At 30.0% G+C, this 19,475-nt stretch overlaps 2 protein-coding genes across 3 annotated transcripts; both read left to right on the forward strand.

Moving 5' to 3' along the window:
- The first annotated feature begins 1,466 nt into the window (after positions 1–1,466).
- On the forward strand, positions 1,467–7,709 carry LOC112784306 (potassium channel AKT2/3). 2 transcript variants are annotated; one of them, XM_025827458.3, is made up of 11 exons: positions 1,467–2,114; positions 2,488–2,709; positions 4,282–4,440; positions 4,519–4,576; positions 4,923–5,240; positions 5,377–5,616; positions 5,705–6,022; positions 6,121–6,306; positions 6,457–6,532; positions 6,666–7,235; positions 7,351–7,709. In XM_025827458.3, the coding sequence occupies exons 1-11, from the start codon at positions 1,888–1,890 to the stop codon at positions 7,461–7,463; spliced, it is 2,487 nt and encodes an 828-aa protein (XP_025683243.1). In that variant the 5' UTR covers positions 1,467–1,887; the 3' UTR covers positions 7,464–7,709. The 2 variants fall into 2 exon arrangements, with proteins under 2 accessions (XP_025683243.1, XP_025683244.1); XM_025827459.3 differs by having other exon boundaries at positions 1,512–2,114; positions 4,268–4,440.
- Positions 7,710–9,365: 1,656 nt separating this feature from the next.
- LOC112786719 (protein BPS1, chloroplastic-like) lies at positions 9,366–10,599 on the forward strand. Its single transcript, XM_025830091.3, has 2 exons — positions 9,366–9,851; positions 9,940–10,599. Exons 1-2 carry the CDS (start codon positions 9,504–9,506, stop codon positions 10,495–10,497), a joined length of 906 nt encoding a protein of 301 aa, XP_025685876.1. The 5' UTR covers positions 9,366–9,503; the 3' UTR covers positions 10,498–10,599.
- Positions 10,600–19,475: the final 8,876 nt, after the last annotated feature.

The following is a 19,475-nucleotide window of genomic DNA, read 5'->3' on the forward strand; positions in this document are numbered from 1 at the left end:
AATTTTCTAGCTACCCAAATAAAAATGTGGGAAATCATAATTGCATATTGACAAGTAAAAGTTGACACCATAACAACACTACCACCGAGTCAGTGTAAAAATGATAAAGAACTAGTAATAATAACTAGTTGACATCATACAAATTAAATAAAAAATTCATAAAAAAATAAAAGAAAATTTATACAAAATAGAAAATATTGGGATATTTTCTTAATAAAACTTTCTTACACATTTTTTGTGCTGAACCCCAAAAACTATATACTATAGTAGGAAATAGACTAATAATAGAGACCAAATCGCCTATTATTGGAAGGGAATTTTTTTTGTTTCTAAAATATATTTTGTCCTGTACTTTAAAAATATCACAGCTTCTTAGTTTTATTCACAATATTTAAATAAAAATTAGAAAATAGGTACTTGCAAATATTTTTAGAGGATCTAAGTAATTTTTTTCAGTGAATATGGATGTCAATTTGGACTATAATACTGACTGCTGTACTGTTTTATTTGGGTCAGTTTTTTTATATTTGACAAAGTTTTGGGATAAAATTAATAGTTTAATTTTGATGCACTAAAACGTTTTACACCATTATTATGTAATTATATTTTTTTTTCATGCAGTTAATGTAAAAGTAGATATTTTTACTAATGTGCCATTGCATAATTGAATGCACTGTAAAATTATTTTACATTGAAAATGTATTAAAATTGTCAATGAATTATATCTCAAATAATGAAATAACATAGTCTTCCCATACTTATTAATAGGTCGCAGATTCGAGTCTCCTTATCTTAAAAAAATGCATCAAAATTAAATTTTAAATTTAAATATAAATTAAAAACGTATTTTTGTTTAGGTATAGAGTGGGTATGGATAATAATTATTCCGTTTGAACCTAATTAAAATCCTAATCCCCCAACTTAATAATCCTAATTCCATATTATAGTTTTTTTAAGAGGAAAAAATGTAAAAATAAGATATGTATGAGACAATGCAAGTATATACCAAAGATTTAGGTATGGAAGAGAAATTAATAAGATATCCATAAATAATAAAACAGAAAGTAGACCAAACAATATATGTGTTGAGACAGGAATGAATAATAATCAAATACCCACTTTGACCCGTTGAGATCACAATCTGTAAAAACATGCCAAAGAAGAAATCTTGCAATATACATGTGCATGTGTGACCACAATAATTTATAGTTGGTCATACACAATTTGTACGTGTTTTTCATTGATAACTATAAACCGTCCACAAATGTAACATCTGAAAATGATGTTGCAATTATATTAGAGAGAGAAGAAAAAAAAGAGAGAAGGGAAGAAATGGACCAAAGCATAGCATAAATCCATCCACGAAGCCACCAAGTCTTGAATATTTATGACCCACCATTTTATTTTCTAATTAAATTCAAAATAAAAATTGATCTTATCTCACATGATATGGTGCATTGGTGCATGCTACCATTGTATATAACTATATATATTGTCCTAACAAGGACACCTTATTTAATTTGTCACTATAACTATAGCTATACATAAGGACCCCCTACTCTTCTATATAGCCACAATAATATCATATCATCACCATCAAAGAAATAAATAAAAACAGAGTTCCACAACTACCACCCTTGTTCTTGATTAATTTGTTTTAATTTTGTCCTCTAATTTAAACAGCATCAATTTTTCTGAGAATTGATTCTAAAAGTAACACTCTAATTCCCTCACCTTCTATCCCTATATAGCTCCCTCATAGACATATTAGTATTACAAATTGTTTCTCATCAAAATCTCACAAAGAAGTGAAGAACAACTACTTATTATTGTTGTTCCTTAATTAATTGTAGAATTAGTTAGCTACTAGCTAGCTAGAAATTAAATATGGAGAGGAACAATTTGAGTAGTTCATATGATCCTCATCACATAGTGAAGGAGTGTGAGAAGAAGAAGAAGGATCATGATCATTTAGGAGGTTCATCAAGGAACATGTCTTTCAATCTGAGGAATGTTTCAAAGCTCATTCTTCCACCACTCGGAGTTTCTTCCAACAATCAGAACCATGTTGAATCAAGAGCCTGGATCATATCACCAATGGATTCAAGATACAGGTTCATCACTAATTAGTTCTGATTAATTAATTTAAAAACCATAATTAGTAGTCTTTTGATTATAGTATCATCACCAAGCAAACTTTTAGAACATTTTTACTTAGAAATCTTACATATAGTACTGCTTTAAAATATATTTTTTTCTCTCCTCGTATTTATCTTATGTTATTTTTTTTATTTTGGGAGTTCAGACATATAGCTCTGATACTATGTCATAAAACTACTGATTTAAAAAATTTAAGCTGATAGAAGAAGGCAATATAAATAGTTATATCTTTAACGCACGAAATTAATAACCCTTATAAATATAAAAGAGTCGAGTTAAATGGACCATTTTACTAGTCAATTTATTTATTATTTGATATATATGTAGGTGTTGGGAGAGTTTTATGGTTGTTCTGGTAGCATACTCTGCATGGGTGTATCCATTTGAAGTAGCATTCATGCACTCATCTCCAGAATACAGGAGAATCTACATTGTTGACACTGTTGTTGACCTTTTCTTTGCCGTTGACATTGTGTTGACCTTCTTCTTGGCCTACATAGATCGAACTACTCATCTATTAGTTCAGGACTCCACAAAGATTGCACTCAGGTAATTAACTCAATTAATTAATTAATCAATTAATTATAATTATTGTAATGTGTATACAATACAATAAAACTGTCCATGCTCATAGACTAATAACTTATTATTACGTATTTATTCTACAAGGATGTTATTTTTAGTTTAATTTAATGTACTGTGTAAACTATCCATTACTAATTAAATATATTCTTAATAATCATTTAAGTTACAATATATAATCAAGGTGAAAATTTGAGTACAGTTAACTTTACATGTGAAATTAATAATTTAGTTAAAATTTGTCAATTTATTTAGTATTTTTCATCTATTAATTTCACATAAAATTAACTGTACTTGAATTTCTATCGTAATCGAATTATATTTAAAAATCGAATGTAAATATGTGAAAGTACTATTTTAAAGAAAAAGGTCAAAAGGTTCGTTTACGAATAAAATATTGTATCAGATATATTCTTAGTGAAAGGAATTTAATTTAACTTTGGTATAAATATATGTAATTATTATTCTATTCGAAGCATGCTGGGCACGAGGGATTGATTCTATCTTTTCTATTTTGCTGCATAAAAATACCCTTCCAAATTCTAATTCTTTTCCTGATTTATGCGATAACATGCATGTGGCCTCTCATTTTCTACCCAATCTATAGTCTCTTTTGTTTCATTGGTAAAAAAAAAAATATGTCGGTTTCCAATTAATTTTTAATAAAATCGAATTCAATCGCACTAATGATGCTTGTTTTATTTGTTGTGTTTATTTATAGTTGTATCTACCACTATACTTGATGTGTGGTCTAACTTTAACCACGTCAGAAATATGGGCCAGATCCAAAGGGTAGTTATGTGACAAAGTTTAATACGGGTCAGCCCAATGATTTTGGGTTAGGGTCTAATACCCAAACAACCTTTTGGCCCATTTTTAACGAGAACAAAACAAGAAAATAATCCTAAAATAAAAAGATTTGTAAAGTAATAAAATAAAAAATAAATTCATGTTAAATTTATAATTTCTATTATGATTTCTACAACTTAAAAGTCATTAAATTCTCATTTTTTTTATTGGCCAATTTTTTAATGTCTTTTCAAATTATGTCAAAATTATCGAATTTATTCTTGATATATGATTTTGGAGAAAAACTGTTAATGTGGAGTTTATCAGTATATATATATATATATATATATATATATATATATATATATATATATATATATATATATATATTAAGTAATTAATTTTTAGCAAAATAAATAACACCTTTTTTATTTTATTAACATTTTTAATTTAAAAAAACTTAATATATCATTAATTCATTATGAAAAACCCTATTCTAGTCTTTTATATAACTTTGGTTGAATTTGATTGAATTAGTCATATTATCGGTAAATATTATGGTTTAAATTTAATATAAATAAATTCGAAATTATAAATAGAGAAAATTTAAATGCAGTCAACTTCACGTAAATTTACGTAAAGTTGATAATTAAGAGTCGTTATCATTCAAATTATTTGAATGTACCTGAGTTTAAGTTGGATTACGTAGTAATAAAGCTAACGATGAAGGTGTTAGTAACATTGTGGTAGGTACTTGTCAACATGGTTGGTAATGGATGTGGCATCAACGATCCCTTACGAGGCACTCTCTTGCTTGTTTACCGGCAAACACTATGTCTCCCTCCCTTACTACCTCCTTGGCCTCCTCCGCTTTTGGCGTCTCCGCCGTGTCAAACAATTCTTCACAAGGTTCTTTTCTTTATAACACAAATCTTATTTCTATTCACTCTTTTCAACTTCATATGTTTATGTATTTCATGCATGCAGGCTTGAGAAAGACATAAGGTTCAGCTATTTCTGGATCCGATGTGCTAGACTTCTCTCTGTAATGTCTCTACTCACTTCTTATTTCCATTAAACTGTTTAACATTTACATGTGAAACTCAGATCTAAACCTAGAAAATTTGTAGAGTAATAGAGTAACAAAATTAAGAGTTTAATTTTGATGTTGTAAATCATTTTGCACGGTCGTTCAATCAGGTGTTGACAGTTAAAAGTAGTTATTTTTGCTGAATTGGATGTCCGTGTATCAAAATTAATCATTATTGAATTTATAACTTGTATCATGTGTGAATTTGGCGACCTTGAAAGTCATATAATATATGAAGAAACATGAATTTTGATTTTGGAAAATGAAAGATGGATTGATGTGAAAAAAATGTTGGGTGCAGGTAACAGTATTTTCAGTTCATTGTGGTGGGTGCTTGTATTACATGCTGGCTGATAGGTACCCTCATAAAGGGAAGACATGGATTGGAGCAGTAAATCCAAACTTCAGAGAGACAAGCCTTTGGATCAGATACATCTCAGCCATGTATTGGTCTATCACCACCATGTCCACCGTTGGCTATGGCGATCTCCACGCTGTTAACACTGTCGAAATGATCTTCATCATTTTCTACATGCTCTTCAACCTCGGCCTAACTGCTTACTTGATTGGTAACATGACTAACCTTGTTGTCGAAGGAACTCGCCGTACCATGGAATTTGTAAGTAACTACTTTTCAAATTCACTGTCATATGTTGTTTTCTTAGGTTTCTTGTATTGCAAGTTACTTATGTTATGTAGCTTGTGGTTACCAAGATTTGGAGATTTTGTTGTATGATGCATGATTATTGATGCAGAGAAATAGCATTGAATCAGCATCAAACTTTGTGTCCCGAAATCGATTGCCTCCGAGGTTAAAGGAGCAGATCCTGGCTTACATGTGTTTGAGATTCAAAGCTGAGAGTTTGAATCAGCATCACCTCATTGAGCAACTACCAAAATCAATTTGCCAGAGCATCTGCCAGCATTTGTTCTATGAAACTGCAGCAAAAGCTTATCTTTTCAAAGGTGTCTCAAAAGAAATTCTCTTGTCCTTGGTATGAAACTAAACTAAACCAAACTAAACTTGGATTCGAATGATTACCTCGGCTCTAATGGATGATTGTACTAAATGTTAATTGGTAGGTTGCGAAAATGAAGGCAGAGTACCTACCTCCTAGAGAGGATGTTATTATGCAAAACGAAGCGCCAGATGATGTTTACATCATAGTTTCTGGGGAAGTAGAGTTCATTGATTGTGTAATGGAGAAAGAGAGAGTCTTGGGGACTCTACAAACAGGGGACATGTTTGGAGAAGTTGGTGCACTTTGCTGCAGACCTCAGAGCTTTACCTTTAGAACAAAGACTCTCACACAGCTTCTAAGGCTGAAAACTAGTACACTGATTGAAACAATGCAGGTTAAGAAAGAAGACAATATACAAATACTCAAGAATTTCCTTCAGGTAGGGAAAGCTTGGAATTTGAGTTACTGGTGATCATGATGCTTATGGTTTTGACTTTTGATTCTCAAACACATTGTTCATTGTGATGCCAAATGCAGCATTTCAAGCAGCTTAAGGATCTTAGTATCAGAGATTTAATGGTGGAGAGTGTGGAAGAAGAGGATCCTGACATGGCTGTGAACTTGTTGACTGTGGCCACCACAGGCAATGCTGTTTTTCTTGAGGAGCTTCTAAGAGCAGGTTTGGATCCTGACATTGGAGACTCAGAAGGGAAAACCCCATTGGTAAGTCCATGTCTTTTCATATTTATAACTATCTAAAATTGATCTTGAATTTCAAGTATAGATCTTAATTATGTTTACAGTAATTCAGTGTGTCTGGATACAATATTCCTGTCGATGTCTCATTTGCCAAACATATTTCTTGTTATGCAGCACATAGCAGCATCAAATGGGCATGAAGATTGTGTTAAAGTTTTACTTAAGCATGCATGTAACTTACATTTGAGAGGTATGATAAACCTATACCTATACCATTATGTAATGTATATATACATCAACACATATATAGCTTCCTTTATAAGTTTTTATTGATTATAATATTTCACATTCATTTAGTGATATTGGTTCCCATTATGTTGTAGATATCAATGGTAACACAGCACTATGGGATGCTATAGCATCAAAGCATTACTCCATATTCAGAATCCTCTACCAGCTTGCTGCTCTCTCCGATCCACACACACCGGGTGATCTCTTATGCACAGCAGCAAAAAGAAATGATTTAGTAGTGATGAAGGAGCTCTTAAAGCTAGGATTGAACATTAACTCCAATGATCACCAAGGAATGTCAGCAATCCAAATTGCCATGCAAGAAAACCATGTGGACATGGTTGAATTGCTTGTCATGAATGGAGCAGATGCCAATGGTGTATGTACTAATGGATTTTCTGCATTAGCCTTAAATGAAATGCTGCGAAAGCGCGAAGTTGGTCATCGAATCAATGTGAATGAGGCCATACCATGTGATTTTGTGTCAGAAGGGAAACACCAAGAAGATCAAAAGAAGAATAAGGGAAGTTCAAATGGATTCAACTGCCCAAGAATAAGCATATATAGAGGTCACCCTATACAGAGAAGAGGAAAAGGTTCCATGGAACCTGGGAAGTTAATAAGGTTACCTGATTCATTAGAGGATCTCAAAACTATTGCAGGTAAAATATCAGTTCTCATATATATTTGCCATAAGTCACTATTGAAATATTTATTAAATTCAATGTATAGTTTAAGATCTTAGTAACTTAAAATGATTTCAATTGTGTATAACAGGTAAAAAATTTGGGTTTGATGCAAAAGATGCAATGGTAACTGATGAAGAAGGAGCTGAGATAGACTGTATTGATGTCATCAGAGATAATGATAAGATTTTTGTTGTTTTATAGCCAAATTATGATCAGATATAAATTCAAAATGTCAAGTGTAAATATTATTATCTATTATGTTATGTATTTCCTTTTTCTGTGATTTTCATTCTGTTGCCTTATTCCTATAGACAGACATAAAGAATCAGAAGAAAAAACAACAAAAGTCTTCTGGATTTTCAATTGTTGTTGTCTTTCGTAATTCTTGTTCTTTGACTTCTGCTAACTGAAACATCATCATCAATTAAAGAGATCATTTTCTGGTCACAATTTCTTTAATATAATAACCATAACTGCTTGAATTAGACCACTATTCTTTAGAAGTACTAGTCTCTTTGATTATTGCTTGTGGAACAATCTCTAACTGTGATATAGGCAAATCATTTTGTGATTTTGATTCCATTAGACACTAACAAATTCATAGATGAATGTTGTTAGAGATATGAGATATCCTAATTAAAATGAAAATGGTCTTTTATGTCAAATCACTTAATAACAGAGAACTAACCATACCTCGGATGATGATATGAGCTAATCTCTGGAGTAATATATTTAATTTGGTCACCATTAACATAGAATATATAATTAAAAAGAAGGGAAATATATTTTATAATAGAGGACCAATATCAAGGAATATTTGATATGGTTTCCTTTAAAGGTTGCATCTACCCTTAAAATCAGCAGACAGAAGGAAAGAGAGATTTAAGTCTTTTTCCTTTGTAGATAAGCTTACTTTGATTGTGATTAGGTGCTTTGTATTTTCTCCTAAAATTTCAAGTTATTCACAGATTGAGTTGGTAAAAGTAAATCACAAAAAATTAATAAAAATAATCCAACTTTAACATTTAACTCGAAGAATTATGGTCGTATCTTTGAACGCTAATTTTTTTGTCCGCAAAATTTGAATTCAAAATTAGTTAAATAATAACGAAATAATTTATTTTTTAATAAAGCAAAAGATTATTATTGAATAGAAAAAGGTGGTAAATTGAAGTTGAGGTTGGTGAATAAAGTGAAGATGATCAGCTTCCAGCTGGCAAATTTATGCACTTAGATGAATTGTGACAATGAAGGATTATTTAGGAATGGTCCATGTCCAAGAGAAAGGACCCATGACACATATATCATATCATATCATATGATATATGAACATTGATTATTCTAGAATAGGATGAGAACATTTTTGGGCCTTATATATATAAATAAATATGGTTCATGCAAATGAGAGGGAGTGACTTAATTTAATGCCCATAATAGAATGTTGGGTCCTAAAAGGAGAAAAGAAGAATCTGCATTGTAATGTGCAAAATACTCTCTTTCTCTTCCTCTTTCTCTCAGTACACAGAACCCTATCTATCTTTTCAAAAGAACAAAAATGGACTACGTACAACTCTCTAGCTCTCTCTCTTTAAGAATACAAAACCAAAAAGGGTTGTGCAGTGATGAGAAACAAGTTAGAAAAAATAAAATAAAGATAAAAAAGAGGTGGCAGCACTTAATCCAAAAGGGAACCAAATCAAAATGGGAAGAATGAGAAGCCAGAATCTTAGTCAAATAAAGTAGTCATATATCAAAGGCAACAAAACAAAGCCTTTCCTTTAACACCAGCCAAGGCAAACAAACAAACACAATCTAACATATATCATATTTAAACACCCTTCCTTGTCAGAAAAATTCAAAAGGGAAACAAAAACTGCATATGTTATGTTGTTTTCATGTTAAGCACTAAGCAGGAACAGAGAGTAATAATAATAATAATAATCCATTTCATTATTATCATTATAATAATAATAATAAAGTTATGAGTTTTTGTTTTGATGTTTGCATATTTTTGTGCCCATTTCACAATAAAAACAAGAGATTCCCAATGATATCTTCCACCGAGTGTATAGGAAACACACATAATTGCACCCAACACCAAACCATAGAAACCTGAGCTCCAAAAACCTTTCTTTTCTTTAATTTCACTGCTTTTTGCTGCTTCTTTCAGCTACCCTTTTTTCCATTATATAAACCCATCAATCTCCATCAACCTTTCCCTCACAAAAAACCCTCCTTTCTATGATGGGTTCTTCTGTGAATGGTTTCTACAACTTTCTGAACCAAGGACTCAATGATCTTCACCACTCTTTCCTCTCACACAACTTCATGTCAATCCAGTTCCTCTCACAGGTCATCTCTTCCCTCCAATCCTTCCATTCCCACCTCACCATCCTCGTCCGCAAGCTCCGGTTGCCGGTGGGCGGCAAATGGCTTGATGAATACATGGATGAAAGCTCGAGGCTGTGGGATGCATGCCATGTCCTTAAATCCGCCATTTCTGGAATGGAGAACTATTACTCTGCTGCTTCCAACATTGCTTCTTCTTTGGATGGTTATCACTATCTCTCTCCCGAGCATTCACGCCAGGTGAAGCAAGAGCCTCTTCTAGACTCGAAATTTTAATAGAAACTTTTAATATCATATCATAATAATAAAGGTGCGTTTTATTGTTCAGGTTATTAGAGCAATAAATGTTTGTCAGAGGGAGATAGTGGGATTGGAAGAAGAAAACAAGAGCCTATTAGAAACAAGGATTCAAGCATTGTCACAATGTCTGAACCAGAACATCTGCATGGAATCAAAGTTGAATGGATTCAGTGGATTCCGTGGAGTTCTCTATGCAATGAGGAGTGTTAGCTCATTGCTTCTCATGATCCTTCTCTCTGGCCTTGCTTACTGTTGCTCTTCCTCTTGCTTCCACCACCATGACCACAACATGGTTTTGGGTTCAGGCTTTATGGTTTCCATGGCCATATTGAAGCAGAAAGTAGCAGAGGAAATAGACCAGCCTGGGATTCTCATGTTTGAGTTGCAGCAAGCTAAGGGTGCAATGGAGGAATTGAAGATGGAGTTGGAGAGAGGTGGTGAGATCCAAGTGAAAGTTGAAAACATCAAGAGTTGCTTTGGATTGTTGAGATGTGGTGTTGACACTCTTACTGGACAACTTGATGATTTCTTTGATGACATTGTTGAATGCAGGAAGAAGCTTTTGGATATCTGCACTCAAAGATAGTTATTAGTTTCATACATTATTATTATTATTATTCATATATTTATATATAATATATGCGCAGCCATTGCTAAACATGAAATAAAAACTATGTTTTCTTCTTAATTACTTTGTCTTAAAAATTCTGTGCTGAAAGTGAAAAGAAGAATGTGATTCTTGCTTTGAAGGGAAGCAAACATTACTCTTGTTTAATTTTGTTGGATAAGAAATAAACCAGAATATATATTAATTAAGAAGCAGGTGACTTAAAGAGAAAGAAACATCTTTGATTGAATTCTATGTCATGGAAGATCATCAGATCAGAAAAGAAAATAAAAGAAAAGAAAAGAGAAGGGTATATATATCATATCATGTATATTCATTCATATCTGATGAATTGTTTATTAAAATATTATTAGTAGTGTGGAGTCAATGAGAATCTTTCTATTCTGTTCTGTTTCAGTGAGAGAATTTCTTCTGCTTGAAGATCACAATTCACAATTTTGTATTCTAATAAGTGGCCATGTTATCTTGAATAAAACTGTCAGATCTTATAAAATATGATGATGATTCTAGGAACAACATATTCTGCAATACAATATAATATTACATGTACCTAAATATGGTTATGATTACACTACTATTTTAGAACCAAGAAACTATACTATATGTATATGCTGCATGGTCACTGTTATTTAATTCAAATATTATTTTTAAAAATAAGTTTGCACAAATTTATAGAGCTAGCTCTTTTCCGGACAAAATAAAATTGTATTAGGTATATTGCAATTTGAAATAAATATAAATATGAGTCTAATCGTGACATGAAACAAAAAGTATCAAAATATGACTTTGTTAACATAGATTTTTATTATTAAAAATCATTTTTGAAAAATTATGTAGAAATCAATTTGATCTTTAAAAGATTTATCACTTTAATTTGTCTTGTAAGAGATATCATTATATCAATATGAATCAAGTTAGTAGTTAATTTTCTATGGAAATATTATATAAGTATTGAGTTTTATCTTACAGATGGTAAAAATTCATATCTAGTTGTTTTCATGTGAAGTTGATAGTTGAAAATTATTAGACGACGATTCAATAAAGGAGGATGCTCCCGTAAAGATGCGTAAAACGTCTTTTTATAAGAACACTTATGTGTCGCATTATTATTGGACGTATTAATGAACCGATTATTTTTGAATTTTTTAACAAATTAGAATAAAATCGATTTTTTTATAACAATAACAATAAACCCAATTATTATCAGATCCGGTCGAACCAACTAATTTACATAACCCACTGAATTATGGTTTTTTTAAACAAAAATAAGGGATATATTTGTCTTTTTATCAAAAAATTTAAACATGATTCGATTTAGAATCTAAATCGATAGAATCAAATCGGGTCTAATAATTATAATGCAGACAATTGGATTTATTATTGTTGCTATAATAAACCAATTTTATTCTGGTTTATTAAAAAACAAATTATTAACCGATTTAATAAAGATGTCCAATAATATTATGACATATATAATCGTCTTTAAAAAAAATTTTTTTAGTGTCTTTATCAAAATAGTCTCCTTTAATAAAATTTGTCAAATCATCTAACATATTCAAGTCTCAACTTTTGACATCACATAAAAATAATTGCACATAATCTTTACCTTAATAATAACATGTCAATGAGACAAAATGAGTAACTTTATTCAATTCACTATCTTTCAAGAAGATATTAAATGTTAGAAAATCCAAATCAACTTAGAAAGTAAACTTTTAAAGATCATTTTCATGGTTAAAGAAAAAGGGAGACAGCAAGTGTTATTAGTAGTTAAAAAATTGCATAGTAAAGAATGTGATGTATATATGCTTTGTTTGAGGAAATTAAAGGGTGGGTAACAATAAGTGAAACTTTGTCCAAGAATTACATTACAGCCCATAAAGGCTAAAGAAAAAGATGTAAACTAGTAGTACTAGTAAGTGAAAGCAACCTTTCAATTAAAGCTCTCTAGTCCCTAGGATTATAATTTAAAGGGTAGTTGATATCTCACCAAGCAACAAGAGCAAGATCTTCTTCCTTCCTTCCTCTGTAAAAAGTCAAAAGTGGTTCCACATGGGAAATTAAGAAAGTAGAAAATTGATCATCATTCTAACATTGAAAACAGGATTGTGTTGCCTGCCCACTAGACAAACTGAGAAACCCAGGAACCAAAATTATGTTTTAATCACAATACCATATTTCTCTTTTCACCTCCTTTTTTTTTCCCTGTCTAATTGTCTATTTCACATCTTATCTAATTTAATTTAATTTAATTAACTATATAATTATTAGTAGGGATGGCCTACTACTCTAATTACCCTGAATCATTTACCCACTTTCCTCTTTTAAGTTAAGACAAGTGTAGATTTCATGCTAAATGCTTTATTTGCTCACTCACTTTCTATACTATGATAAGATCCAAGTAAAAAGTAAAGTTACTTGAATATATTAATAATCAACAATGATGTTTCACAATAATAATAATTGGTAATAATAAAAAATATTACACAACAAGTGATCAGATTTGTGTATTTAAATATTATTTTAAATAATAAATTTAAAATTAGTTACGATTATTTTTTTATACTAACAACATATATATATATATATATATATATATATATGAAAATTAAATTCTACTAAATAACTGGACAACAAAAATTTTGCAGTAACTGCACCATGATGTCATATTATTTCTTTTTGTTTACTATAATTAAAAAGAATTTTGTTTTGAGGAGATCAGTATCACAACAAATTAGTTCTTGATTTATCGGGTTGAAAAATACTGTAAAAAACTAAAAATTAAAGTTTATTTTGTGATTTTGTCCAATAATTTTCATTACAATTTATAAGCAATAAAGGTGTGGGTTATATATATATATATATATATATGAAGTGACACTATATGTTTGGTAATTTGAATTATTAAAATAGTATTAGTGTTAAAAGAAGTTTTATAATAAGAAATTAAAATTAGAAAGTACTGCTTTTGTTAAAGACTTAAAGCGAGTTATATATGATTGAACAATATTATTACACATTACATAAAAGGACGAAAAAGAAGCTTGGTTAAAGACAAACAAATCTTAAATAGTGGAATAGATACGACAAATTAATAAACACTTTGTTGTTTATCACAATTTACTAGGCGATCTGAGCATAATCCCCTCAATAGCGACTCTAAGATTCATTTGTATGGTTGAACACACGTTCCTAATTATGTTTAACCAATAAATTAAATTAAAAGAGGAGAGACGCACTCGTGGCTTGGAATTGAAAAATTAAAACATTGTTTAATTTTAATTAATCCACTTTTACTTTAATTTGTTGTAGTCGACAGATATCACTTTTAGTGATCATGAGACAATATCACTCAATTAAGTTTAGCCTTTAATAATCTTGGAATTAAAGGAAGTAAGACTTCAAGGTACAACAGCAAATTAAATATATGATTAGATTACGTTAATAAAGGTTAACTAGAGTAGTTATGAACATATTAAATAGGCATAATAAACACACAACCTTACTATATATCTAAATATTTTTTATAGTTAAATTTAATTAAGTTAGTTTAAATTTAACAAAATAAGTTTTATTTATGTGAGCATGAATACATGCATTTCTAGCCACTAACCGAAACATGAACCTAAACATTTATATCCTTCTTCTTCTTATTCGCCTTCTTCCTCCTCTTTTTTCTTTTCATTCTTTCTTCTTCTTCGCGTTCTTTCTTTTTCTTCACGTGTTTTCTCTTCATCATCGTTCTTTTATTATTGCTGTATTTTTTCTTTTCCTCTTTTCTTTTCTAGTAAATTGTAGCATTGATTTTTTTTATTTTATTCCTATTAAGAGAGTAAAATAAAAAAAATTATAGAAAAAATAAAATAAGAAGATAATGAGAAAAAAAAGAAGAAAAGCAACAGAAGATAAATAAGAGGAAGAAGAAGAATTTTGAATTATGCAGAATTTATCAGAACAAATAACGCCAAAATTTCTTAATAATAACATATAAATTTCTTAATTTTTACACCGAAATTTTACTATAAAAATACAAAAATGTCTTCTTTAATATGGTATTTTTCTTCTTATTCTTCTTTCTTTCTTTCTTTTTTCTTTGTTGTTATTATTTCTTTTTTTAGGAGTATTGCTTCTCATATTAGACTTGAATAAATACGTTTGTAATGTATTAAAATCTTATTTAGTTAAATGAATGTAGGTTCCTTCTCTTCCTAATAATTTTGTAACACATTATGTGTTTCTTCTTCAAGAAGAAGGATGAGAAATTTGAGTTATCATTAAACAATTTTGGTGCATTCTGGGTTTAAATAAGATGCACTTTTGGTCTATGCTTGTTTTGAATTGAGTTCGTTTGTGTGACGTCATCATTAAGTAATTTTGGTGCATTCTCGATTTAAATAATGTGTACTTGGTCTGTATTTATTTTTAACCGAGTTTGATTGTGTATCGTCAGTAATTTTAGTGCATTCTGGATTTAAATAAGGTGCACTTTTATTATGAACTTATTTTGAACTGAATTTGTTTGTGTGTCGTCGTTATTAAGAAATTTTGGTGTATTCTGAATTTGAACTATTATATATATAAGAAGACGATGATGATGATAATAATGATGATGGAGTAGAAGGTGGAAGAGGAAAAGTATCGAGGAGATAAAAAAAATTCAAATGTGAAAAGGAGTAGGAGTAGGAGATGGAGGTAGCGGTATAGTGGTGGTGACGATGATGATAATGAAAGAGAAGATGAAGAAAAAAGGAGGAGAAGAAGAAGACGACGACGATGATGACAACTACAATAACGATGATGATAATGACAATAACAACAATGATGAAGATGGAGGAGAAAGAGAAGGAAAAGAAAAGACAAGAAGAAATTTAAATAAAAAAGAAGGAGGAGGATATGGTAGTGGTAGTGACAGCGGTGACAATAACGAAAAAGAAAGATGAGAAAAAATGAAGAAAAAAAGAAGAAGCAGTAGCAACATGGAAAAAGAAGAAGAGGAAGAAGAAGATGCAGTAGCAACATAAGCAGAGAAGAGGCGCGTATAAATTTAAAACCCTTATAACAACTTGATTAAACTTGATTAAATAGTTTATTTAATTGTAGATCTTTTCTCATAAACACACGTATAATTTTATAAGTAGTGACCAATATTTTAACATACTTTTGTGAAACTTAATATACAATATAATTGAATTGAATATTATTTATCCTAAGAAGAGAAATAAATACAAAGCACAATCAAGTTAATTTTAGAGTTTAAATTGTAGATTTCTTTAAGAGAAAGTATAGAAGGATAACGCTTATTGTAAACAATGTAAATAACAGGCTAAAAAAATGTTAAATTAATTTCAAAAATAAAACTTTTAAATAATTAAGAATAATCAAATTTTTAATTTAAATAATTAAGATTAAGCAACTTATATTAACCTCCTCTAAACACATCTTCACACTACGTTCTGTTCTCTTTTATCGTACTGCCACATTGCATCCTATCTCTGCCCTTACAGTTCGATATGAATAGAAAAAAAAATATCCAGTATTCTATATGCATGGAAAGAAACATTCTCTATAGCATAAAATCTTAACTATATACTAACTTACTGTATACCAATAGAGTGAACAAAGACCAACGATGTGCGGTGGAAGACAGGAAAGACTCGGCGACGCGGCATGGAGACTTGGCCAGAGATGTGGCATAAAAAGGGTGGCAAAACGAAGATTCCGGCACGATGAGGTAAAAGAAGAGGCGAACGCTTCGCGGGCTTCAAAAGCAGATGACAGCGGCGCGCGAGGGAAGAGGAAGAGACCGACGGCGCGGCGTAGAGGGAAAGGCAGCGATGTGGCGTTAGACAGCGACAACAAATCATGTAGGTGAAGCGGCGATGCACTGTAGAGGCATATTGGCGGTGGTGCAGAGAAGTTTCGTGACCGGCGATGGTGCAGGGAGAGACGGCGCTGGGAAGGATGAAATTAGAATTTAGTGGTGGTAAAACGTAAAAATGAAAATAGGGATAGATAGGGGTGGCAAGCGGGGAAGCCCACCCTACCCCGCCTAGTGAGGCGGTCCCAAAATTCCAGCTAGCCCCGCCTAACAGCGGGCTGGCGGGCCGGCGGGCTAAACCCGCCAAATATCCTCTTTTTTTTTTTTTGCTTTTTAACTATTAAATAGTATATACAAAGGCATAAAAAAATCTCTTCTATTTTTTACTTTTAACTATTATAATTTCTAAACGTATAAACAAATTATAATTTTTATATTCACAAACATTAAAGTCTTTGTAATTATAAATATCTAATAAACATAATTATAAACCAAGTTTTCATCCAAAACATAATTATAAAGTATAAACAAACATAATTTTTATATACTTTTTGTCCTTAAAATTTGACAAAAGTTTCAAAAATACCCATAAATTTTATTTTGTTTCAATTTTGTTCAAGAACTTTTTGATTTGCATCAAATATACCCCTAACAGCTAATTTTTTAAAAAATTTAAGACTAATTTACAATAATTTCATAAAATCAACCTTTCAACACAAACAAATCAAGCATAATTTTCACGCATTATTGTTAAATTGGTCTTAAATTTTTTGAAAATTTAGCCGTCGAGGGTATATTTGATGCAAATCGAAAACTTTTGGGACAAAATTGAAGCAAAATAAAACTTAGTGATATTTTTAAAACTTTTGACAAACTTTACGGACAAAAAATATATTTTACCCTAATTATAAATATGTCTCTAAAACAAAATAAACATAATCCAAAACACTCAATTTTCATCTTCATTCTCTTTTAAGTTGGGTTGGGAGAAGTTGGGTTTTGGCAAAAAAAAAATGTAAAAATACTCCTCGCCAAAAAAATACTAAGACCGACGGGGAAGCCCGCCCCGCCTCGCCAAAACCTGCCAAAGCCCGTAGTTTAAGCGGTGCGGATTAGGCGGACTTTTACTATTTGGTGGTCCCAATTTTCCAACCTAACCCACCTTTTTTGGCGGGTTATGCGAGCCGGTTCGACGGATTTAGACCCGTTTGCCACCCCTAAAAATAGATAATTAGATTAGGATGCTTTTTTCATAGTTATTAAACTTAAAAGTGCAGGCTGTTATTCACGTTATTTGCCTCTCTATTATCTACCTAACATAATTTTTTTTATTATTATATAATAATTAAAGTAGACAGAAGATATCAAACTTTAACCTTATAATTAATATTGAACAAATGCGTGACTCTGGTAAGAAATCATGTTAACTAAAAAAAAGTTTTTGGATTTAATCCTCTTATTTATTTTAAATATTTTGTCGATTATATTCATTAAATTAAAAATCTTGTAAATGAGTTCTTATATTAGATAAAAAAATTTTAACTGTTTTCACTAACCGATTTTTGATAAAAAATAAACTAAATATTTTTAAAATACTTATTGTTTTTACGTTTATTGTTTGATGTAAAATAAATTGTGAAATATTTTAGAAGCGAATATTATATAGTATTATATGCTTTATTTTTGAAATATAATTACAAATAAGAATCTAATTATAAAAATTAGATAAGACTTAATTATAAATTTATAAACTATAAAAACTAGTAAAAAATTTGATAAAACTATAATAATAAAGAAAACAATCAAACTTTTTTAAGTAAAATTCCTTTAAGAAAAAAAACTATTGGTGAAGAATGCAAGTTATGCATGAGTAGCATAATGACCATGAAGTTACAGCGTTGATTTTAGTATTTAGCTTTAGCAGAGTTTACAAAAAGAAAGCCAAGAAAAAGAGATGATGAATTGAGAGAAAGGGAAAGCAGTTAGAAATCCAATTGTAGCATATGCTTAGCTATTTATATATGCCTAGCTTCTACATAATTGTAGCATGAAATAGGGGGCTAATTTCTTTATTTTTAATTGGTATTACTCATTTTCGTTCTAATCTCGTTATGTTTTCAATAGTATTTTTGTCAATTTCTGTCAACTTTTATTCATAACTCTATTTAATAAAAGTGTTTTTGTAGATGTGTCTAAAAAAATATTTTTTTTATAGTTGTGTCTAATGAAAATGTCTTTATAGATGTATTTTCTGGATGCGTCTTTTTATACATGTATTTAAAATATAATAATTAATTATTGTTGGTAATAAGTTGACAGATAATATATTAGTACCCTATACTTTTCCTTTTCGTTAATATTACAATGTTTTAGTATAACATGTTGATACGAGAGATATTTAGAATAAAAAAAAATTGTGAGTAACGATTTTAAATAAAACAAAAAATAAAAAATAAAAAGTCGAAAATTATGGATCACAATTTTAAATAAGACAAAATTTAAAAAAAGAAAAATCGTGAGTTAATTCAGTTTTTTAATTTAAAAAATTTATAATTTATAAAATCGTGAATCATGAATTTTTTTTTGCTTTTTTTTTAAAGATAAAAATATATTTTATTAAATTTGGTAAAAATACAAGGTCTATGTTAGGACAAAAATAATGAATGATAGGGATCTCTTAAATAAATCACACTTAAAAAAAAATCTAACAGTAAAAAATAAAAAAAATTGTAAGAAATAAAAATAGACTTCTTTTTAAAAAATATGACTTATAAACTAACTCAGTAAAAAGTTACATGGAGGTGTTGAATCTCTCAAAAAAATTTACTAAAAATATCGAGCAGTATTAGTTCCTTTAAAGATAAAGAGATTCCTAGTAGTAATTGTTGGTTACATTGTCACCACCCATTTCTTTTTGTTATACAACTCAGTACCTACAATTTGTATTATCTAATTCATTGTCATCACTCATCATTCTTGTAGAATTACCCGTTTAAAGTTATATTAATGTATCACACAACGATATCTATCATATGAAAAATAATTTGAATTGTTGGATAAGTGTGGTTGAAAATATTATGTAAAAGATATATTAAAATATAAATATATATTAAAAATA

This window comes from Arachis hypogaea, chromosome 20 (assembly GCF_003086295.3).
Source record: "Arachis hypogaea cultivar Tifrunner chromosome 20, arahy.Tifrunner.gnm2.J5K5, whole genome shotgun sequence".
Lineage (NCBI taxonomy): Eukaryota > Viridiplantae > Streptophyta > Magnoliopsida > Fabales > Fabaceae > Arachis > Arachis hypogaea.

Bases quoted from the DNA above. Each gene is read 5' to 3' on its own strand.
- LOC112786719 (XM_025830091.3), top strand. From the start codon at position 9,504: ATGATGGGTTCTTCTGTGAATGGTTTCTACAACTTTCTGAACCAAGGA. The intron at 9,852-9,939 runs GTGAAGCAAGAG...TTTATTGTTCAG, and splicing joins CTCCCGAGCATTCACGCCAG to GTTATTAGAGCAATAAATGT.
- LOC112784306 (XM_025827458.3), top strand. From the start codon at position 1,888: ATGGAGAGGAACAATTTGAGTAGTTCATATGATCCTCATCACATAGTG. The intron at 4,441-4,518 runs GTTCTTTTCTTT...TCATGCATGCAG, and splicing joins GTCAAACAATTCTTCACAAG to GCTTGAGAAAGACATAAGGT. The intron at 7,236-7,350 runs GTAAAATATCAG...TGTGTATAACAG, and splicing joins GGATCTCAAAACTATTGCAG to GTAAAAAATTTGGGTTTGAT.